Genomic DNA, 23638 nt, shown 5'->3' with positions numbered 1-23638 from the left:
TTCCTCCGTCACTGGCTCATTTTACTATCAAATATAAAGGACAGGTGGCTTATGTCTTTGCCAAACTGGTATTAATATGAGTCATCTAATACGACTGGCATACTTTGGAATATATTGAATAGTACTTACTGGTATGTTATGTGATATTTGGGTAACTTTATAGATAGTAATAAAATTTTTAATTTGTATTTTCTATTTTAGATTTTACTACTTCATTTAAAGTAACTACTTTAGTGGCTGTAATTCTTATTTAAATAATTCTGTTGACTAACCTGGTGTCATTTTGTTCCACCAAATTGTACTCTCTCATTCCAAAATATGTTCATTCAGCAATGATGAGATGCCTGTAACATGCTAGGTGCTATACTAGGCTCTGGAGATGACAAAATGTACACTGTCGTCCTCATGGTACTTTGGGGCAGGTGGTAAAGTTATTGGTACTTTTTCTTCCACTATGTGAACATTTGGTTCCATAGAGTAATTTGTTCAATGTAGGATTAAACATGATAAAGCAGTAAGTATAGCAGAAAGGATGGTTAACCATGAATTTGGGAGTAGTTCCTTAATCTATCTTAGCTTCAGATTCTTCGTCTATAAAGAAAATGGCATAAATTCCATGAGAGTTTTAGAATTAAATGAACTAATTTAGTTAAAGGGTATCTCCACTCTCTGTTTTTTCACCTCTGGGTCAAAATGTGGAGGAATCTGTTTCTGCATCATCACTTACCCCATCTGCCTTCATACAAACCAAAAGGGAAAAATGACTGAACTTTATTTGTGTGCATTTGTACATCTACGCCCTCATTTTTACTATTTCTTCTTTAGTTAGTCATTTATTTAGGCTTTTTTTTTACTGTAATCATATTGACATTTTATCATTTTATGGAATATTTTCCATTCATTTAAAAGCTTTAAAATTTATTAACTTGTTTATACCAAGATGTAAAAAGATATCACAACTAAATATTAATAGATTTCTTAAATACACAAATATTTAAGTATTTACAGGAAATTGCAATTTCCAGTTCAATATACTGGATTAAACACATGTGTTTACCTTCATTAGACATTAAGCAGTTACAGCTTAAGCTTTTTGGTTGGAGAAATCATTTTACATAAGAAGCAGAAATCATTTTACACTAAAGAACCTTGAGAAGGCTCAAGGGGTTGAAGCACTGATATCTCTGAAAGTGGGGTGTGAGCTGGGGCTAAAAACAGAAGAATTGGTTAAAGATCTACAAAAGAAGCAAACGTCACAGTTTTTCCTTTCTTATGTGGTATAACCAAGTGATAACAACTGGCTTACCTTGGGAGAATTTTGGAAATTTATTCTTTAGAGAGAGTGAAATAGAAGTTCTAGGTTCTAGAATAACTGAAGGCAGGGTTTGGGGCTTTATACAGAAAATGGTATGGGGCTGAAAGAGGAGGCATAATGAAAGTCTGTGTCCTGAATAGAGAGACTTCTGACTCCTCTTGACTCCTAAAGGTTTATGTTCCCTAGACAGGAGACTGGAAGATTTGCTTTTAGGCAAACTGGTCCAAGATAAAATACCTTTGTGCCTCTTGACTTGCAAATATTCTAGACCAGTGGTTCTCAACCCTATCAGACCCAACCCCACTCTCAAAATTGTAAACAAATATTTTATAATACTGCTTTATTTACCTGAAATGGAAATGCAAAGATAATATAATCAGCCTACATAATATAATTTTAGAAATATCAATATAATGCTTTAATATTGAGGAAATAAATTTAGAAAACTAAATTATAGCAAAAAGTTACGTTTCAAAATGAAAGGCTTGGTAACAACTGTTCAGTTGAGTCGCTCAGTTGTGTGACTCTGCAACCCCATGGACTACAGCACACCAGGCCTCCCTGTCCATCACCAACTCCCGGAGTCTACTCAAACTCATGTACATTGAGTTGGTGATGCCATCCAACCATCTCATCCTCTGTCGTCCCCTTCTGCTCCTGCCTTCAATCTTTCCCAGCATCAGGGTCTTTTCCAGTGAGTCAGTTCTTCGCATCAGGTGGCCAAAGTATTGAAGCTTCAACATCAGTCCTTCCAGTGAATATTCAGGACTGATTTCCTTTAGGATTGACTGGTTCGATCTCCTTGCAGTCCAAGGGAATCTCAAGAGTCTTCTCCAACACTCACTTCTACCCTTGTTTAAATTTTGAGTACACATGATTTTAGTGCTTTAGCTTCTTAGCTGGTTTCCGTGATTTTGTTTTTTTTTCCCCTAAACAGAGCCTTAATTGCTTTTTATCATGTACTTCCCTATTTCCTATATCATTGTGATTAATAAATTTCTGCCTTTAAAGGTCTTCACTAATTCCTTAAAATTTAATACATGCCACTTTGTTCTCTATTTTAGTGTCACCTGTATAATACTGACTGAAGCAGTGACATTTGATACAGATATTTTCATAACACATCCTCAATAAAAAGAGGAAAAGATAGACTGGTAAATAAGACAGAGTTTCTGCCTTTTTGAAACTTATGTGGTACTGAGGCGAACAGATATAAACAAATTATAAAATACTTTTAATAGTAATAAACACTATGAAAATTAATAAAATGGGATAAAGGGATAGAAATATGTTTCAGATAGGGTGGTTTTCTCTGAGGAGCTGACCTTTGAGTGCAAGCTGAAGCAGTGAGGTAATGTGACAATCAGAGGGAAGAATATTCCAAAGGGATAAAATATTAAGTATGAAGCTCCTGAGGGTCCAAAGAGCTTAAGTGGTTCATGCAATAAGGCCAGGATGACCAGAACAGACTGTGGAAGGGAGAGAGTAGGAGAAGGTACGGCAGCACATTATCTAGGGCCCAGATCACATAGGACTTGTAAATATTTGTAGGGTATTTGAATTTAGTTCTCAGTGTGGAAGGAAGCCACTAGAGAGTTCTGAGCAGGGAGGTAAAGTTATCCGGTTAATGTTACAAGTTTGTTCTGGCTCCTTTACAGAAAACAGGCTATCAGGGAGCAAGAATAAGAACAGGGAGAGCAGTTACAAGGCTGTTGCAATGGTCCAGGCTTTATTTGCTTCTCTAAATGTTACAGGACTGAAAACCATCCTGAGTAAATCCTTTTTTTCTGATAACAGGAAAAAAATTTCATGTCCTTTCCTGGGTAGAGAAGGATAATCAATAAATTATGATGTTGCTCGGTTACAGGAGAAGGCAATCGCAACCCACTCCAGTACTCTTGCCTGGAATATCCCATGGACGGAGGAGCCTGGTAGGCTGCAGTCCATGGGGTCGCTAAGGGTCAGACCCGACTGAGTGACTTCGCTTTCACGTTTCACTTCATGCATTGGAGAAGGAAATGGCAACCCACTCCAGTGTTCTTGCCTGGAGAATCCCAGGGACGGGCGAACCTGATAGGTACCGTCTCTGGGGTTGCACAGAGTTGGACACGACTGGAGTGATTTAGCAGCAAGAGCAGCAGCACTCCCTAGAGCCTGTACTCTGCAATGAGAAGCCACTGTAGTAAGAAGCCTGCACACTGCAGCTAGAGAGTAGCCCCCACTAACTGCATCTAGAGAAAAGCCAGTGTAGCAACAGAGACCCAGCAAAGCCAAAACTAAATAAATACAGAATTATAAAAAAAAAACTACTGTGAACCACAGTGAAGGGAAAAGAGTCAGTAGAAGCAGACCCAGAGGTGGCCCAAATCCAGCTCTACATCTGGGTTGGACTTATCAGATAGAGACTTTGACATAACAGTGATAAAATGCTAAATTAACTAGTAGAAAAGGTGGGCTAAATATGTGAAGCGATGAAGGAATTCCAGTAGAGATGTGGAAATTTGATAAAATTTAACAGCTTTCATTAAAAAAAAAACAAAACACCCAAGCAAACTAGGAAAAGTGGGGAAGTCCTTAACATGATCAAGGTCATTTATGAAAAGCCCACAGCTGACATCATCCTGGTAAAAGACTGCCAGCTTTTCCCCTAAGATCAGGAACAAGACAAGGTTGCTTGCTTTTGTCACTGCTGTTCAACATTTGTGCCAGAAGTTCTCACCAGAGCTCTTAGGCAATAAGAAGAAATAAAAGACATCCAAATTGGAGAGGAAGAGGTAAAATTATCTCTATTAACAGATGACATGCTCTTCTACTTTAAAAATCCTGAATAATCCCCAAGAAAGCTGCTAGAGCTAATAAATTAGTTCAGGGAAGTTTCTGGGCAGGAGATCAACACATACTTAACCAGTTGTGTTTTTGTGTATTTCTGTGTGAAAGTTGCTCAGTCATGTCTGACTGTTTGTGACCTCATGGGCTATTCAGTCCATGGAATTCTTCAAACCAGAATACTGGGGTGGGTAGCTAGTTCCTTTCTCCAGGGGATCTTCCCAACTCAGGGATTGAACCCAGGCCTCCCACATTGCAGGCAGATTCTTTACTATCTGAGCCACCAGGGAAGCACATATAGGTGATAAACAACCCAAAGAGGACATTAAGGAAGCAGTTTCACTTACAATAGCATCTAAAAGTATTAAATAGTTAGGAATTAATTTAACCAAGGAGATTTATATAAGACTTGTATGCTGAAAATTATAAAATATTGCTGAAAGAAAAGTAAATGGAAATATATAAAGTAATTTAAAAAATATATAAAGTAAAAACAAGCACTTCCCTGGGAATCGAGTGGTTAAGACTTTGTTTTCCAGTGCAGAGGGTGCAAGTTCAGTCCCTGGTTGAGGAGCTAAGATCCCATGTGCCTCCAGGCCAAAAAACCCAAAACATAAGATAGAAAGCAGTATTACAACAAATTCAATAAAGACTTTAAAAAATGGTCTACTTAAACAATATTTTTAAAAAAAATATAAAGTAGAAATAAAATCCAAGTATACTTAGAACAAAAATATTTAGACATCCCATTTTCATGGGAGGGAGACTTAATTAAGATACCAGTGCTCCCCAAAGAAATCTACAGATTTAATGGAGTACTTAGCCAGATTCCAACAGTCCTTTTTGCAGAATGGAAAAGCATATTCTCAAATTCATATGGAATTGCAAGGGGCCTCAAGTAGCTGAAACAATCCAGAAAAAGAAGAATAAAGTTGGAGGATTTCCTCTCCCTGACTTGTAACATACTACAAAACTACAGTATTTTAAGCAGTACGGTGCTGGCATAAAGACAGACCAATGAAGTAGAATAGAAAGCCCAGAAATAAGTTCTAACATATATGATGAATTAGTTTTTGATAGGGTTCCAAGACCATTCAGTGGGAGAAATGAGTCTTTTCAACAGATGGTGCTGGGAAAATTAGATATCCATAAGCAAGACAATGTAGTTGAATCCTTGCCTTATATGATATACAAAAATTAACTCAAAGTGGATCAAAGATCTAATGCAAGACCTAAAACTATAAAATTTTGGAACAAAACTTGAGGAAAATCTTCTCAACATTGGACTTGGTAGTGGTTTCTTAAGCATGATAGCTAAAGCACAAGCAACAAAAGAAACAAATCAGATTCCATCAAAATTAAGAAGGGTCTTCCCAGGTGCTGTAGTTGGTTAATCTGCCAATGCAGGAGACACAAGAGACGTGGGTTCGATCCCTGGATTGGAAAGATCCCCTGGAGTAGGAAATGGTAACCCTTTCTAGTATTCTTGCCTGGGAAAATCAGGGACAGAGGAGCCTGGTGGGCTACAGTCCAGGTTTGCAGAGTTGGGCATGACTGAGCATGCACAAAGGCAAAAGGCAAAATTTAAAAAACTTGTGTGTGTCAAAGGACACAACCAAGAAAGTGAAAAAAATAACCTGCAGAATGGGAGATAGTATTTACTAATCACATATCTGCAAGGGATTAATATTCAGATTATATGAAGAACTCATACAGCTTTGAAGAATAACATCAAAACAAATATAAATGCACACCCATATGTACTCCCAAAGAATGTTGATTTTTTTTGTTTAAGCAGGCACTTAACTTGGTTGGAGTCAACCTGTAAAACCTGTCTCCCTGTGCTTGGTGGTAGCTCATTATTTCATTTCAGTTATTTTAGCCTTAGGCTGCTTGAGTCTGTCCTGTTATGGATGGTTTACAGGTCAGCCAAAGAACTGGGCGGAGTATGTGTATATATATAACTTGGAGCACCCCCTCTCTGGCTCTCTCTTCAGGGATTTGCCTCTACTTTCCAGAGGTTATGACAGGCTCTGTCCTTGGTTCTTCAAGCTCTTCAGACTGTAGATTTCTTTGGAGGTTTCAGTCACACTGTTAAAGCATGGACTCTGGCTTTCCTTCAGATTAAAGCCTTAAAAACAGGAAACACACCTTCCCTTGTTTTCTTCTTACATGTGTCAGTTTGTTTCTAGTATCTGTTTACCTTGATACTTTCCTTCCTTTCAAAGTCATTCTTTATATTTGTTCCAGTTTATAGTAGCTGTAGGGCTTCCCTGGTGGGTCAGGCAGTAAAGAATCTGCCTGCAATGCAGGAGACCTGGGTTCGATCCCTGGGTTGGGAAGATCCCCTGGAGGAGGGCATGGCAATCCTCTCCAGTATTCTTGCCTGGGGAATCCCCATGGACAGAGGTGCCTGGTGGGCTGCAGTCCATGGGGTCGCAAAGAGTCAGATACGACTGAGCGACTAAGCCCAGTATAGCACACGTAGTTGCTGTGTGCATGATGGCAGGTCCGATGGGTGCTACTCAGCCTCAGACTGAACACGGGAGTCTCCCTAAGTGCTTTAGGCTCTGTTTCTTTTAACTGCCTCTTTTCTTGTGGTCACAATTTTTACCTCCATACCTCCTGGCCGTCACCCTTCTTCATCCTGTGTAGCTATTTTAACCCAGGCAATAGCAAAGAGTACCAAAGAAAGTCAAGTAGCCTAGCTTTTTAAGTCCGTTGAAACGCCAAGTTGGAAACATGGAAAAGGACTTTTCAGGTCATTTCTACTAAAAGTGTCTCTGGTTTTAATAGCCTGATGAGGACCTTCCCACATATGCTGATCTTTAAGTCTGATCTGGATGGTTAATGTAGCCTGGAGCACAGAATCAACATTTCTTTTATGTTCTACATAGCACTCTATCAAGGCTTTTCAGAATTTAGGTGGATCTAGCTTTTAATCCCCCCAAACCCCCTCATCCCTTTGTAATATATTCCAGAATTTTATAACTCTTAAAATATTTCTGCAATTTAGAGGGTTGTTCACTTGTTACTTGTTTTGACTATTGAGATAAGATTTTATGTATCAATAGTATATGATATAAATACAAGACTTATTGTTGTAAACTTACTGTAAAATGCATGGATAATGACTTGTAATTTTTCTGTGTTTGCTCTTCCAAATTAGCTCCTGGGCTATAGTGAAAAGCCAATAAATCTACAGATGTTTATTGGAACAGCAGATGACCGATATTTACGGCCTCATGCATTTTACCAGGTGCATCGAATCACTGGGAAGACAGTTGCTACTGCAAGCCAAGAGATAATAATTACCAGCACAAAGGTTTTGGAAATTCCACTTCTTCCTGAAAACAATATGTCAGCCAGGTATCTTGAAACATCCTGAAATGGACTGTTTTTTCTTTTCCTGAAATAATTTTCAGAAGAAAATATATTTATTTAGATATTAATAGCACAAAAATAAAATAGTCACTATTCTGAATTAACTGAATAACATTATATAAACAATGAGAGTATATTTGCTAAGGTTGGTATCATATTTCTGTAAAGAAAATTCAATTCAGCGAAAGTTTATGCCCATACCAGCCAAGCATCATTCTAGGTGATAGACACAAATATGTGAACTTTTTTCAAGTAGCCCACAGTCTAATCAGTTCAGTTGCTCAGTCGTGTCAGACTCTTTGTGACCCCATGAACCACAGCATGCCAGGCCTCCCCTGTCCGTCACCAACTGCTGGAGTTTACCCAAACCCATGTCCATTGAGTTGGTGATGCCATCCAACCGTCTCATCCTCTGACTTCCCCTTCTCCTGCCCTCAGTCTTTCCCAGCATCAGAGTCTTTTCAAATGAGTCAGCTCTTCGCATCAAGTGGCCAAAGTATTGGAGTTTCAGCTTCAACATCAGTCCTTCCAATGAACACCCAGGACTGATCTCCTTTAGGATGGACTGGTTGGATCTCTTTGCAGTCCAAGGGACTCTCAAGTGTCTTCTCCAGCACCACAGTTCAAAAGCATCAGTTCTTCGGTGCTCAGCTTTCTTTATAGTCCAAGTCTCACATCCATACATGACTACTGGAAAAACCATAGCCTTGACTAGACGGACCTTTGTTGACAAAGTAATGTCTCTGCTTTTTAATATGCTGTCTAGTTTGGTCATAACTTTCCTTCCAAGGAGTAAACGGCTTTTAATGTCATAGGGTCGACAGTAAATAATTGCAGTACAATTGTGATTGATAAGTTTCCTTAAAGAAAACTTTTGCCTGCTTTCAGGTGTCCCATTTTATCCATATCCAAATAAAATGAGATTTTGCCAAATTTTGAATGAGAATGCAATAGAGTTTTGTTCAAGTGGATTAGTTAGGAATGTATAGTACCTGTAATAGAGACCTGAAATGCAGTGGCTTAAACAGCGAGAAGTTTAATTTTTCTTTCTGCAAAAGAAATACACAGATAGGCATTTTAGGGCTAGCATAGTGGCTCCATAAGTCATTGGGGCCCCAAGCTCCTTCTCTTTTTTCTTTGCTATTTTTAGGGTGTAGTTTTCATCCTCAAGATTGCCTCATGATCCACAGTGGTGGCTAGAGCTCTTCCTATCATAACTGTAATCCTGGAAGGAATAGGAAGAAGGGGTAGGAGGAAGGGTGGGAGAGAATTTTCATCTGAGTCAGGCCTCTTTAAAGAGCTTTTCCCAGAAACTTACCCAACACTTTTACTGCATCTCATTGGTCATCCTTGTGTATAGGGAAGACCTGGATATGTTTTGTTTTTTTTTTAACCTGAGTACATTGCCACTTCTAAAAAGATAGGGGTCTGTTACTAAGAAAAGCAGAAAAAGGACATTTAGTAGGCAACCATTACTTTGCCGCAATCAGGGATGTGAAACTTACAGTGTCTTTTTTAGAGAAATTGTTTCAAACTATAATATAGGTCTTTCTTAAGATGGCATTGATATCTGTCCCAGGCTATTGGAAGAATAGTCATATTAAAATCATATTTCAGTCTCAAGCTCTCCTCCTTTAAATTTATATTTTTATTTAATTGAATATACCCCTGAAGACATGGTAATTTATGATATAACTGTACAGTTATAAAATAATAATTGCTTTTTATCTACTTACTAGCAGAAAAGACAAATTAATATAGATTTAAATAAAACCTTATCTTTGCCTGCTTTGTTCAAGTCAGTAGTACTCGAGAACTCAATCCTACTAAGTCATTACATGGGCTCAAATAAGAGTTTTTTCATGGCTGTGGCACTGTTAGCTGATAATCTCTACTCTTATATTTCTGTGTTCTGCAGTATATAAAAAGAACTTTGTATTCGCAGCTGATCCTTATTCAGGTACATGAGCAAAACTCTTAAAGAAAAATGTTGACTCTGCTTCCAGGCATCCTGTTTGACCCATTTTCAAATAAGGTGAGGTGGCCAGCCTCTAATGAGAAAGCAAGAAGACTTTCTCCCTTCCTCCCTTTTACTCTTGGATCTTACATTTTAAATTTTTTTTAGCTGTACCATGAGACTTATGGGATCTTAGTTCCCCAACCAGGGATCAAACCTAGGTCCTTGGCAGTGGAAGCACAGAGGTCTAACCACAGGATGGCCAGGGAATTCCCTAGGATCTTGTTCATTTAGCATCAAAAAACACATGAAAATACTGTTATTTAGATGCAGAGGGGAATTTGAAAATCAACGTTGAACTGTCTTTTTCTAAGAACCCATAAAATTGCTTCTTAGGTGACAGTTTGCAGGCCATGTTTCCATTCATTCCTCTGGATATTTTAAGCAGTAGACTTTACCAGACAAGGAGAGACCTACAAAAACTTTATCATTGTTATTTTTTTTTTTTGTCATTGTTATTTTTTGCCTCAGCTTCCTGAAGTTCATGATCAAGCTCAATTATAGTAATTCATATAATGTTAGATTTGGATATATTTATTTCCTGTTTCTTCTATTTAAAATTTTTTTTTCTATTTCTTTCTTCTTGACGTTATTTGTGTTTATGTTGAAAAACCCCTCAAATCATTTTTTAAAATAATGTATAAATCAATAAATTAAAGAAAACAGAGTACCGGAGTTTCTAAGACAGATTTTCAAGAATTTAAGAAAGCCTTATGTACCAAATAATGTGAACTTGTCAGAACTGTAGGATCCACACATGAAATAGAGGTGGTAGTCAAGATTCATGTTCCCTTCCCCAATCAGAGGTAGCATACACTGCCTTCCTGGAATAGACCAGAAAGAACAAATTCAGGCTTAAATTGTAGAAAGTAGGGAAAACCACTAAGCCATTCAAGTATGACCTAAATCAGATCCCTTATGATTATACAGTGGAAGTGACAAATAGATTCAAGGGATTAGATCTGATAGAGAGTGCCTGATGAACTATGGACGGAGGTTCGTGTCATTGTATTGGAGGCGGTGATCAAAACCATCCCCAAGAAAAAGAAATGCACAAAGACAGAATGGTTGTCTGAGGAGGCCTTACAGATAGTTGAGAAAAGAAGAGACTTGAAAGGCGAAAAGGAAAGGTATACCCATCTGAACCCAGAGTTCCAAAGAATAACGAAGTTAAGAAAGCCCTCCTAAGTGAACAATGCAAAGAAATAGAGGAAAACAGTAGAATGGGAAAGGCTAGAGATCTCTTCAAGAAAATTAGCAATACCAAGGGAACATTTCATGCAAACATGGAAACAATAAAGGACAGAAACAGTATGGACTTAACAGAAGCAGAAGATATTAAGAAGAAATGGCAAGAATACACAGAAGAAGTATACACAAAAGATCTTAATGACCCATGGTGTGATAACTTATCTAGAGCCAGACATCCTGGAATGCGAAGTCAAGTGGGCCTTAGAAACCATCATTATGAACAAAGCTAGTGGAGTCAAAGCCTTTGACTGTGTGGATCACAACAAACTGTGAAAGATTCTTAAAGAGATGGGAATACCAGACTACCTTACCTGCCTCCTGGGAAACCTGTATGCAGGTCAAGAAGCAACAATTAAAACATGGAACAACAGACTGATTCCAAATTGGGAAAGGAGTGTGTCAGGGCTATATATTGTCACTCTGCTTATTTAACTTATATGCAGAGTACATCATGTGAAATGTGGGGCTGGATGAAGCACAGGCTGGAATCAAGGATTGCTGGGAGAATTATCAATAACCTCAGATACGCAGATGACACACTACCCTTATGGCAGAAAGTGAAGAGGAACTGAGGAGCCTCTTGATGAAAGTGAAAGAGGAGAGTGGAAAAGTTGACTTAAAACTCAGCATTCAAAAAGGAAGATCCTGGTGTCCAGTCCTGTCACTTTGTGGCAAATAGATGGGTAAATAATGGAAACAGTGACAAACTTTCTTTTCTTGGGCTCCAGTATCACTGCAGATGGTAACTGCAGCCATGAAGTTAAAAGACCCTTGCTCCTTGGAAGAAAAGCTATGATAAACCTAGACAGCATATTAAAAAGCAGAGACATTACTTTGCTGACAAAGGTCCATCTAGTCAAAGCAATGGTTTTCCCAGTAGTCACGTATGGATGTGAGAGATGGACTATAAAGAAGGCTGAGTGCCGAAGAATTGATGCTTTTGAGCTGTGGTGGTGGAGAAGACTGAGAGTCCCTTGGACAGCAAGGAGATCAAAGCAGTCCATTCTAAAGGAGATGAATCCTGAACATTCATTAGAAGGACTAATACTGAAGTTCCAGTACTTTGGCCACCTGATGCAAAGAGCCAACTTATTAGAAAAGGCCTTAATACTGGGAAAGATTGAAGGTGGGAGGAGAAGGGGACGACAGAGGACTAGATGGTTGGATGGCATCCCTGGCTCAATAAATATGAGTTTGAGCAAGCTCTGGGAGATGGTGAAGGACAGGGAAGCCTAGCGTGCTGCAGTCCATGGGATCACAAAGTTTGACACGACTGTGTGACTGAACAACAACTTCCACTGCAGAGTATGCCAGTTTCATCCCTAGTCAGGGATCTAGTATCCTGCATGCTGCGGCCAAAGGAAAAAAAAAGCTCTACTGTTCTCTCAAAGCAGTAGCATGGGGGAAGATTGGGAGATAGCCTCTTTGTTCTGCCTGCTATCCCATAGATCTGGTCATCTCAAACCTAACCTATCTTGTAGGGTAATACCCTTTAATTAGCACCAATATTCAACCCATAAAACATAGAACCACTCTACAAGATGCTTTAAATATAGTATGCCAATATTCATTGCCTTACCCTACTCATAACTCCTCCTTGATTTAGAACTTGATGAATATGGATGTGGCAGTGTTATATTCTGATCTAGAATATAATTGCGTTGTAAGCAGAAATTAATAGTTATTATCATTCCTATAAATTTAGATTTTGTTGGTTTGGTTGCTTTTTTCTTTTTTCTCATTGCTTAGCCAGAGTTTAAAATGGTCATTTCTGATGCTCCACATCATCTGCTAGAAACTTAACTGTCTGCTAAAATACCTTCCCTTGAAATTCAATAAAAGTGGATAATCTCTGGTATTTCCCACCAAATACTCATTTGGCATATTAGCATTAATAATTACTACCTTGATACAATTTGATCAGTACTGTTTTGAGCTAAGGTACAGTTTTTCAATATTAGCTAAATACAGTTATTTATAAATAAAAAATGTTTATTTTTGAAAATATTACTTTTTTAGAAATTTCTTTGCCTTTCTGAAGGTGAAAATATTATATTTTTCAGATTCTTCTTGAACTTTACTGGTTCAAGCCTGATGGATTGTTTTTATTAATAAATATATATAAAAGTTTTAATATGTTATTATTGACTTAATTGTGGTCCTATACATTAGTCTTTTCTGGGCTAAGTTATATGTATAGAATTAGAGCCTTTCACTTTATGTTTCAGTTATCTAGTTCTATAACACAAACCACCTCAAAATTTAGTGGCTTAAAGTTGTGTTTATTATTTTTCATTATTCTTTTCGTTGGCTGGACTCAGCTGGTTCATTCATGTGGTGTTAGCTGGAATCACTCGTGTACCTGATTTCAGCTGGGAGCTCAGCTGGAGTAGTGCAGAGTAGTTGAGGATTATCTGGGCCTTTCTCTCCAGCTTACTAGTTGGACTTCTTCATTGTGGCTCAGGGCTCCAGAAGAACAAAAGTGGAAGCTCCAGAGCTTCTTCAGGGCTGGACTTGCAACTTACATAGCATCACTTGACCATATTATGTTTGTCAAAGGAAATCATAAGGTCCACTATCGAGGAGAGGGGACATCGTTACTCTGCCTCTTAATGGGTAAAGTGGCATGGGAATACAGGTATGGGGAAGAATTATTGACATCCCTCTTTACAGTCAGTTGCTACAGTTAGTATTATTTGTCATCCAAAACATTTTTAATCCTATTTTTAATTTAAATAGAAAATAGCAGTCATATCTTTCTTTTTTGACCTGATTTTAGGTTGTGATAGTTGTGCCTGGCAGGTTAACAATAACTGTTTAGCTGAGTTGTTTGGAACCACTAATTTCAGTAAGCCAATAATACTTGTATGTTTTTTCCTCCTAGTATTGATTGTGCTGGTATTTTGAAACTCCGAAATTCAGATATAGAACTTCGGAAAGGAGAAACTGATATTGGCAGAAAGAATACTAGAGTTCGACTTGTGTTTCGTGTACACATCCCACAGCCCAATGGAAAAGTCCTTTCTCTGCAGACAGCTTCTATACCTGTTGAATGCTGTAAGTGAGCTTGTGATGATATTTTTAAAATTTTGTTTATAAAAGGTCATTTTCATTTCCTGCTTTATTTATAATGTTGAGATCAAAAGTAAACTGAAATCCAGAGTTTGGATAGCTGGTGTGATTTTCTTATATAGAAATAAACTACATGTTTAGTTGGAGTTAGTATTGATCTTGGAGTTAGGAAATGGCTTCGCATTATAATCTGACCCTAGGTAGCCTATGTGGCTATAGACATTATTCTCTTGACTACAGTTTTCTTACCTGTAAATGAGGAAGGGGGCTTGATGACACCTGAGGACCAAATCATGAACCTATGAGTCTGACACTAAGTGTCACTATTCCTTGGTCACCTTTGTTTTATTAAAATGTTGGAAGATGCCTATCTTTACAAGCTGACAGTTCACCTAACTATGGATTCACAGGCTTTTGGCTTTTTACCATAAATTTATTTACACCAGCTTGAGAAAGTGAATATCATTTGCCTAAATTTTCAAGGACAAGAAATTGAAGAAGGCCCTAGAACCTGATATCTACTCAAGCTGTGGATTGAGAACTGTGGACCTCAGGCAGGTTAGCTGTTAGGACTGAAATACTGAGATTGTGGTTTAGATCCTTTTGGGCATAATTTTTGTATTAACTTTAAATAGATAATACAGGTATATGGTACAGAATTTAAAATGAATAAGAGTGAGGCCCCTGCACTTGCCCTCTGCTACATTGTCTGTGGATTGTGCTTCTCTCTGAATCTGAATAAATCCACTTCTTTTTTTTTTTTTTTTCCACTTCTTATCTAGAAAAAAAGTATAGAATGAAAAGTAAATTTTCAAGTCAGCTAATTCCCCTTCTTAGAAACAGCTTTTGTTGCCACAATCTTTGTTACTGTGCCAGACAAGTGCCCATTTAAGCATATATTTCTCTAATTTTTAGCAACATAATTTAAGTAATTTTAAGTTCATAGAGTAGCTTGAGTTTTTGAGATGAATTTATGCTAAAATTACTCTGTTTCCTCTTTTAGTTTATTAACTTAATGTGTGACTATTGAGAATATGGAAAACACAGAATGGTATAAAGAGTAGCATTAAAATCTTTTGTAATGTCACTTCTCTGAGATAGTCACTATTAACCATTTTTTGGATTTTTTTGGGTGTGTGTGTGTACACAGTATTTGGTATTTTCACTTATAATGGGCATGTTCTCATATTGTTAAATATTCTTCAAAAATACTTTTAGCACATGCATAATATTTTATTACGGCTATACCATTTGCTGAACAGTTTGATGTGTTCAGCAAATGTACTTGTGATGGCTAGTTTCCGCCATAAATAGTCTTACTCCCTAGGCTAGTCAGTGCTTGTTTTTATGCTCCTTCTCTGTTGCGCCATTTAGAACATAAATAGGGACATAAATGTTTTCTGAGATCTAGGTTGGTCCTTGGTACTTTCCAAGTTGTAGCTCATCCTAACCAGACCCATCCCCTCTGACACATTCTCTTTGAATGGGACCAGGATCCCAGTTCATATACCTTTTGTGACTTGGTATGAAATACTTGGAAGAGACATGGTAAACTGGGACTGCATGCATCATAAAGGCAGTCAGGTTGTTTAAATTTCTTTAAAATGTTGTTTTGGCCAAACAAAACACAGCTGACCCTCAAAAACCACCAATTTTCCACCCAAGTGGTAGGACTAAAAGTAGACCTGTTTCCAAAACATGAAGAAGAAAGTGTAGTCCACACTTTATTTTAATCCAGAGAGAAACGTAGTTATTGAGGCCTTTGACAGGAATAAACCCTTAAGGAACCTAAGCAGTCAAAAGAAGTATAGCTTGAAACTCAAGCATTTTTTAAAAAAAGAAAGGAAAGGCCAGAAATAGGATCTCCAGAAAATACAATTGAAATCAGTTGGTATCAGAAAATGATGGCACCAAGGAAAAGTTAATACTTTAAAAAATGACTTACAGGCTTTAAGATAAATTGTGTTCACATATCCTGGGAAGAAAGAGTAGAGTGCACTAAGAAATTTATGTTCATTTTTTAAAAAATTCTGTATTGAAATGTGTACTTCATGTATACTTTGTTTAGTTCAGAAGATCTATCCAAAGATAGATCTATTGGATAGATCTATCCAAAAGTTCAGAAGATCTTAGTTCAGAAGATCTATCCAAAGATAGATCTAAAGATCTATTCAGAAGATCATCCAAAATGTAATTCTGATGTCTTGACGATCTGGCTGTTTTCTTGGTGAAAGGTTTACTTGGTGTTTGTCCTGTAGAAACTTGTCTTCTTTTAGTTGTATGTAGTATAATTATGCCTCTTAGTTTTCTTCTTATATTAAATTTGCCAATTTTAAAAGGCAAATTGTAGGGAAGAAATGTATTAAGCTAAAAAGAGAAAAGTGGATGAGGTGAATGTGTTGGAGTCAACATAAGTTGCAGGCATTGATTAATTTCTCTTTATTAGTTTCTCTATAGTCGTAGCTAATAATAATGTAGAAGTCACATGACTAATAAGTCTATTTTGTTTTCTAAATAGCATAGTTATTTAGTAGATATTGTTACTATTTTCCTGTGTTTTATAAAAGCCCAGAATTTTCTTCTTTTATAGCTAGAATTTGTCATTTACATATGAAAGACTGTAAACTAGTATTTATTTTTCTCCACTCTTAAAAAACAGCTCAGCGGTCTGCCCAAGAACTTCCTCATATTGAGAAGTACAGTATCAACAGTTGTTCTGTAAATGGAGGTCATGAAATGATTGTTACTGGATCTAATTTTCTTCCAGAATCCAAAATCATCTTTCTTGAAAAAGGACAAGGTAAATAATATAAAATTTGAGTTGACACAGACATAGAAAACAAACTTACGGTTATCAAAGGGGATAGGAGAGAGAAGGGATAAATTAGGAGTTTGGGATAAGAAGATACAAACTTAAAAAAAAAAAAAGAAGATACAAACTACTATATATAAAATAGATGAACTGGGCCACTCTCTTAAACCATACACAAAAATGAACTCAAAATTGATTAAAGACTTAAATGTAAAACCTGAAACTGTAAAACTGGAAGAAAACTTAGGTAGTAAGCCGTGGCATAGGTCTTGACAGTGATTTTTTGAATCTGACACCAAAAGCAGCAACAGCAAAAATAAAAGGGACTACATCAAACTTAAAAAGCCGCACAACAAAAGAAACTGTCCACAAAATGAGAAAGCAGCCTACTGAATGAGAGAAAATACTTCCAAAGCACATAAAGAGCTCATACAGTTCAATAGTAAAATATCAGACAACCCCAATTAAGAAATAAGCAGAAGATCCCAGTAGACATTTTTCCAAAGAACAACATAGATAGCCAACAGATATGAAGATTCTCTACATTGTTAATCATCAGTGAAATAGAAGTCAAAACCATAGAGAGGGACTTGCCTGGTAGTCCAGTGGCTAAGACTTCATTCTCTCAATGCAGGGGTCTCAGGTTCATTTTCTGGTCAGGGAACTAGATCCCACATGCCACAGTGAAGACCTGGCAAAGCCAAAAAAAAGAAAAACACAAAACTATAGATACCACCTCACACCTCTTAGAATGGCTATTATAAAAAAAAAAGCTAGAAAAAAACAAGTGTTGGCAAGTCTGTGAACAAGAGGGAATTGTATACTGTTTGTGGGAATGTGAACTGATGCAGTCACTACAGAAAATATTTTGGAGGTTCCTCAGAAAATTTGAAGTAGGACTACTGTATGATCTAGAAGTTCTACTTCTGGGTATTTATCTGAAGAAAATAGACATACTAACTCAAAAAAACACACTCCCATGTTCATTGCCCAGTGTTTACAGTAGCCAAGACTCGGTTATAAGGACCCTAACATCTGTGCTCCTAGTACATCCAGAATGCATCTTTATTAATTATTGTAACTTCCACATTTCATTATAGTGAGCTGTTTATATTTGCCTTTCATCCACAGACAGAAAGTAGGGTATCCTGTCTCTTATTTCAGCAACCCAAAGTGCCTGGCAAGTTGAGACCCAGCAGATGATTGCTGAACTGAGCTGTAATTCTGAGTAGGCATAGCATTTGTGCACAGGGGTAGCTCATACTTAGTTGTTGGAGTGGAAAATGGTAGTCACAGTCTGGAAGGCATTTCACCGAGTCTTCACAGACCAGATGAAGTCATGCTAGCAGTGAAGATACTTGTATGGTTTTGTCACTGGGTGAATGCCCATGACATAAAAAAGAATGCTTTAGAATAGCTGCACATTAGACAGGAGTAAAAACTAGCAGCAGATGGGGTGCTCCCAGGTCAACAAGTCACTTGTGATGAATAGACAGAAAATGTGCTGGCCAGATAATAAAGATCTGTGGTGACCCAGATCTGGAAAGCCTAGCAGATTGTTCACAAGACCATCTGTTTCTAAGAAGATCTTGACAAGCCAAGTAATCCTAGAAAATGAAGTCTAGTAGGGGGAAACTAACATAGCAAGGGCTAGGGGTTTAAAAAAAAAAAAACCCGGCTGCATGAGTACACAGTGTGGGAGCTTGAGCTTGGCAGTAGGAAATGTGGCAGACTGAGGGACACTTGCTGGCCACACGTGAAGTGTCAGACACTTTCTTGATAGTGTAGCTGCTTCAGAAAACTTTTTTATTGACAGAGACGCAGCATCTCTATGTGAGACAACAAGAGCCTCAGTCACTCTCTGTCATGTTGAATCACTTCTCACCTGGTCTATTCAGTCCTCAGCCTGATGCATTTGGAGGGAGATGGTCACACTGGAAGACTGTTCAAAGAAGAGTGACCAGGAGGGCTAAAATATTGTTTAGGGAATTAGATGTGGAACTAGAGGTGCTAGGCAGCAGAAAAGGAGACACAGGCAAACACAGATGCTTTTAAACATATGAAATAACTGTCTCACAGAGACACTCAAGATTTTTAGGGGGTGGCTACAAGGAGTAGTGCTTAGGCCAGAGGCTGGGTACTCGAAGGAGACATGTTATCTATCATGAAGATAGAGCAGTTTTCTAGCAGCAGTTATTATCCAAAGATAAAATGGGTTACTTGGTTAGGGAATGAGTTTCTCATTACTTTAAGGCACACAGTCAGAAAGAAGTTGGCCGCCACTTTGTAGAGGTGTTCTCAGATTTTCGTACATCGCTTAGTAGAATAAAGTCTGCAGGCCCTGCAAATTCAGGTAGCCTAAGATCTTTCTTCACACTTTTTTCCTTGTGGGTAGACATTTTCATAACAGAAGTCAGTGAGATAAAGATTCCTTTTGCCAATAAATTTGTGATACTAAATAAGTTAGATTTTGTTTGCATGCTTTTTGACTTCCTTTTAACTGTAAATTGTTTCTTTCACTAGATGGACGACCTCAGTGGGAAGTAGAAGGGAAAATAATCAAGGAAAAATGTCAAGGGGTAAGAAGTTTATTTCTTTGGAAATATTTGAGGTGCTTAATGTGAAAATTAGATAATGTTGCTTTGTGGTATAGATGAGGAGTCTTTTTTTAGAAGTTTGGACATGAGATAGAATGCCTTCCTGGTACTAAAATAAAGCTTAGGAAAGATAAACTGTTGGTGTCTTCCCATTTTTTGTGCATAGGGTAGGAGAAATTAGAAATGAAAGATTATTAGAAGTTCTTACTGAGGTTATCATTGATTTACTTCTCTGAATTCAGTGAAGAGATCAAGTTCAGTGAAGAACTTTAAATAATGGGCAAAAAAATAGGAGGACAAGCCCTCAGGGGTTTTGTATTTAACACACTCTTTCCAACTCCTCCACATTAAGCCTTCCAGGATTCAACACTGAAAGCTGTGATTCCTTCATCCTGGTTGGAATGGACACAGAATTTTCTCTGGGGTAGACAATACCTCTTCTCACAGTGCTCTCCAAAGACCTAGAGAAGTTAGATTAAGGATTGTGGTTGATTTGGGGCTAAAAATTTTCTCTATGCATATGTAAGATTATTCTTGATATAGATACAGATTTTGTGTTTTGCCATTTAGGACATTTTCAATGTAAAACTTAAGATAAAGGAGTTCCCTAGTGGTTAAGATTTAACGCTTTTCCTGCTGTAGGCCAGGTTCAATCCCTGGTGAGGGAGCTGAGATCCCTCAGGCCACACAGCGAGGCCAAGGGAAAAAAATGATAAGAAATCTAAACTATAACACAATGTGGGAGCTATTAAACTTTGATTAAAAATTAGAACAAACTTTCACTTAAGATGTATGCTGCTGCTGCTAAGTCACTTCAGTCGTGTCCAACTCTGTGTGACCCCATAAACAGCAGCCCACCAGGCTCCCCCGCCCCTGGGATTCTCCAGGCAAGAACACTGGAGTGGGTTGCCATTTCCTTCTCCAGCGCCTGAAAGTGAAAAGTGAAAGTGAAGTCGCTCAGTCGTGTCAGACTCTTAGTGACCCCATGGACTGCAGCCCACCAGGCTCCTCTGTCCATGGGATATTCCAGGCAAGAGTACTGGTGTGGGGTGCCATTGCCTTCTCCTAAGATGTATAGTAACATGTAATATTTATTAGCACAAAATATCTGACTACATAGTAAATAATAACGACTTTTGATTTCTGCTATAGCTAGAAACCCAAGTTAGGTGAGTGAAAAGCAATTTCTCCTTTAATGGTTTACTTGAAAGAGCTTTTCTCTGTTAAGACTGAAGTATCCTTAGAGTAAATCCCCAGATGACTTATATGACCAGTTAATGTGCCTAATAAGCCCAAGTAGTTAAGGCTCATGAGATGTGTTGAGTTTAGCAGGTGCATTTCATTTTTAGTTCTGAGTGTAACACAATCTTGCTTTCCATGCTCCTTAGGCTCACATTGTCCTTGAAGTTCCTCCATATCATAACCCAGCAGTTACAACTGCAGTGCAGGTGCACTTTTATCTTTGCAATGGCAAGAGGAAAAAAAGCCAGTCTCAACGTTTTACTTACACACCAGGTACGAGGAGTTATTGTGACGGTTTACTATACAGCTTTCTTTCATAATGAATAAAAAGTTATTCAGTGAATCCTGTATTAGTTAGTGTGTTTAAGATAGGGTGCTTATAATGAATAAAAATCCCAACATATGCCTCATCTGTGAAGTTTGTATTTACTTTAAATGTTAGATCTGATAACAGTTACTTTTTGTTGTCTTTTGTCATAAGGAAATTAGAAGGTTTAATGTAGATTTGAAGTCTATTTTTCAGGAGTTACCAAAGGTCACCAGCACTGTTGGAAGGATAGATGTCTGAATACGTGTGAACTTTCCTTCTGCCCTTAGCACTGCAAAAAAGCAGTGTGCCTGTTTTGTAGTCTATTCATCTCAACCATTTCCAATCAAAATGGAAAATTTCTCCTTAAATTTTTCATTTGGCAAGCAGCAACTATAGCATGTGTTGGCTTTGGGGGAGTATAACATTGATGGCAGAATTCCTGATTTTATAGAGACACCCTAACAAAGAAGACTTCCATACCTCTTTCTGCAGCAGCTCAAGTGCTGTAATTTTCCAGGTCTGGATTGTGACACACAAATAGTATATGCAGTAATTCATGCTGATGTTTACATTCTTAGAGAACAAACATTTATAAAGGTCTTCTCTGTGCTAGATGCTATATTATTAGTCATCAGAACATATGATGAGAAAAAAAATTGTAATGAAGCTTATTCTCCAAAACTTATTCTTATAAAAACTTTTAAAGGGTTTATTGTAAATGAAAAGAACAAACACTGAGTTTGAGAGGGTTCTGGTTATTAGTCATTCATTTGTCACCATATTCTTTTTAAAGCCTGGCTGTATTTCATTTATAGCCTCTGAATACTGCTTATATTCCAGAATCTGAAAATTATTATTACTTGACCATGTTAATACATTACTTGGTAATAAAATATTTCAGATAATTTTCAAACCTTTGAACTAAGGATTTTGGTTAGCCATTTCATTTATTCATTAATTCATTAAGTATTTAAGGATGCACACTAAGTGAGCAAAACCTCTCTTAGCTTCTCTCTCATGGAGCTTATAATCTAGTGGAACAAATAGAAGCTAATAAATCTCTAAATAAATAATTTATAAATTTGTAGTTAGAAACATAAGAACTGTTAAGGAAAGGGAAGCAATGCTGTGGGTGAAAATAACAGAGGGATTCTTGCTAGGCTAACTGGTTGTGAAAAGACTTCTATGAGCAAGTGATGCTTGAGTTAATAACTGAAAAATAATAGTAACAGTTTATAATTATATAACATTAACTGTTTTAGTACTGTTCTCAGCCCTTTCTGTATTCATTTAATCCTCTTAATAAACCTGTGGGGTAGGTTGTTGCCTTATTTTATAAATGAGGACACTGAGTGGCTAAGTAATGTACCCAAGGTCTCACAGCATATATTCTAGAGCCAAACATCATATATAGTCAGGTTCCAGAGTCTGGGCTCCTAACTTAACCTAGACTACATCCATTTGTTCATTTATTTAGCAAACAGAGCATTTCGTGTGTACCAGGTGCTATTCTAAGCAGTTTATACAAACGAACTCATTTATTCTCCCATAACGCTATAAGGTTATAAGTCCCTTGGACTGCAAGGAGATCCAACCAGTCCATCCTAAAGGAGATCAGTCCTGGGTGTTCATTGGAGGGACTGATGTTGAAGCTGAAACTCCAATACTTTGGCCACCTGATGCAGAGAGCTGACTCATTTGAAACGACCCTGATGCTGGGAAAGATTGAGGGCAGGAGAAGGGGACGACAGGAGATGAGATGGTTGGATGGCATCACCGACACAATGGACATGGGTTTGGATGAACTATGGGAGTTGGTGATGGACAGGGAGGCCTGGCGTACTGTGGTTCATGGGGTCGCAAGGAGTCGGACACGACTGAGCGACTGAAGTGAACTGAACTGAACGCTATAAGGTAGATGGTGTTGCCCTCCCCATTTGGCAAGTGAGTGAACTGAGATCCTATAGCTAATAAAGGCAAACACGAGATATGAATCTTTGCGTATGGGTGAATAGTCTGTACTGTTAATTACTGTTAGATAAAGAGTGGGAAAACATTCCACATAAAGGCTGTAGCACATGCAAAGGCCTTATGGTTGGTTGGATCAGATAGTATTAAAAGAGTTGTAAGAAGTGAACTTTAACAGGGAGGTGACATGATCAGATCTGTATTTCAAAAATGATTTTTCCCATGGTTCTTCTGTCAGTTTATAAGATGTCAATGACCAGTTTAGTCTTTCCTCAAATTAACTAACTATAGAGTGTGAAATTTATATAGGAGAGACCCAGGAAGGATAAAATGTGATTCAAACAGCTAGCATATTTTGAGTATACAAAGGTGAGAAAGAGCATCAGTGATGATAAAGAATATCAGGTTTCTGAGAGGAGTGGGAAAGGATAGGATTTAAGATATCCCAATTGGCATGGACTTTAAATCGAAAAGAAACAGGAGGGAAGGTAAAGGAGATGAACAAGATGGATGTACATTAGGAACGTTTACAGACTTAGTAGTGGAAAGTTTAGGGAGTTTCCAAATGATAGCTTCAGTTTTGTTTCTATAAAGAATGACATGCAGCCTCCTTCTGTGAGCAGAGAGAGGAGAATGTGGGTGATTTGGCAGTTTAATGGTGTGGAGAAATATGAAAAAGTTATTGTAAAGAGAGGGGAGAGTAAGTTACCACCAAAACCTAATAGGATAATCAAAGGACACCTTTGATGTTGATATTGGTGAATTTATGGATACTAATTAGCTCTCCTGTGTAAATTTCTTAAGCAGCACTCAGATTTTTCAGGGCAGGTGGTGAAATATGAAT

At 37.7% G+C, this 23638-nt stretch overlaps 1 protein-coding gene across 3 annotated transcripts in view; it reads left to right on the top strand.

The window, feature by feature from the left end:
- NFATC3 (nuclear factor of activated T cells 3) overlaps positions 1–23638 on the top strand; it is a 92745-nt gene that overhangs the window by 42652 nt on the left and 26455 nt on the right. For 2 of the 3 annotated variants that reach the window (XM_043436386.1, XM_043436385.1), the window contains exons 4-8: positions 7311–7510; positions 13678–13850; positions 16525–16665; positions 19201–19256; positions 20663–20789. In XM_043436386.1, the coding sequence (XP_043292321.1) occupies positions 7311–7510; positions 13678–13850; positions 16525–16665; positions 19201–19256; positions 20663–20789 (697 nt within the window). The remainder of the gene's footprint in view (positions 1–7310; positions 7511–13677; positions 13851–16524; positions 16666–19200; positions 19257–20662; positions 20790–23638) is intronic. The other variant, XM_043436387.1, reaches the window with a different exon arrangement.

The sequence above is a fragment of the Cervus canadensis genome, chromosome 18, assembly GCF_019320065.1.
Source record: "Cervus canadensis isolate Bull #8, Minnesota chromosome 18, ASM1932006v1, whole genome shotgun sequence".
In the NCBI taxonomy this organism is placed as follows: domain Eukaryota; kingdom Metazoa; phylum Chordata; class Mammalia; order Artiodactyla; family Cervidae; genus Cervus; species Cervus canadensis.
The sequence above is the reverse complement of the archived record's forward strand: the minus strand, read 5'-3'. Positions and strand labels throughout refer to the sequence as shown.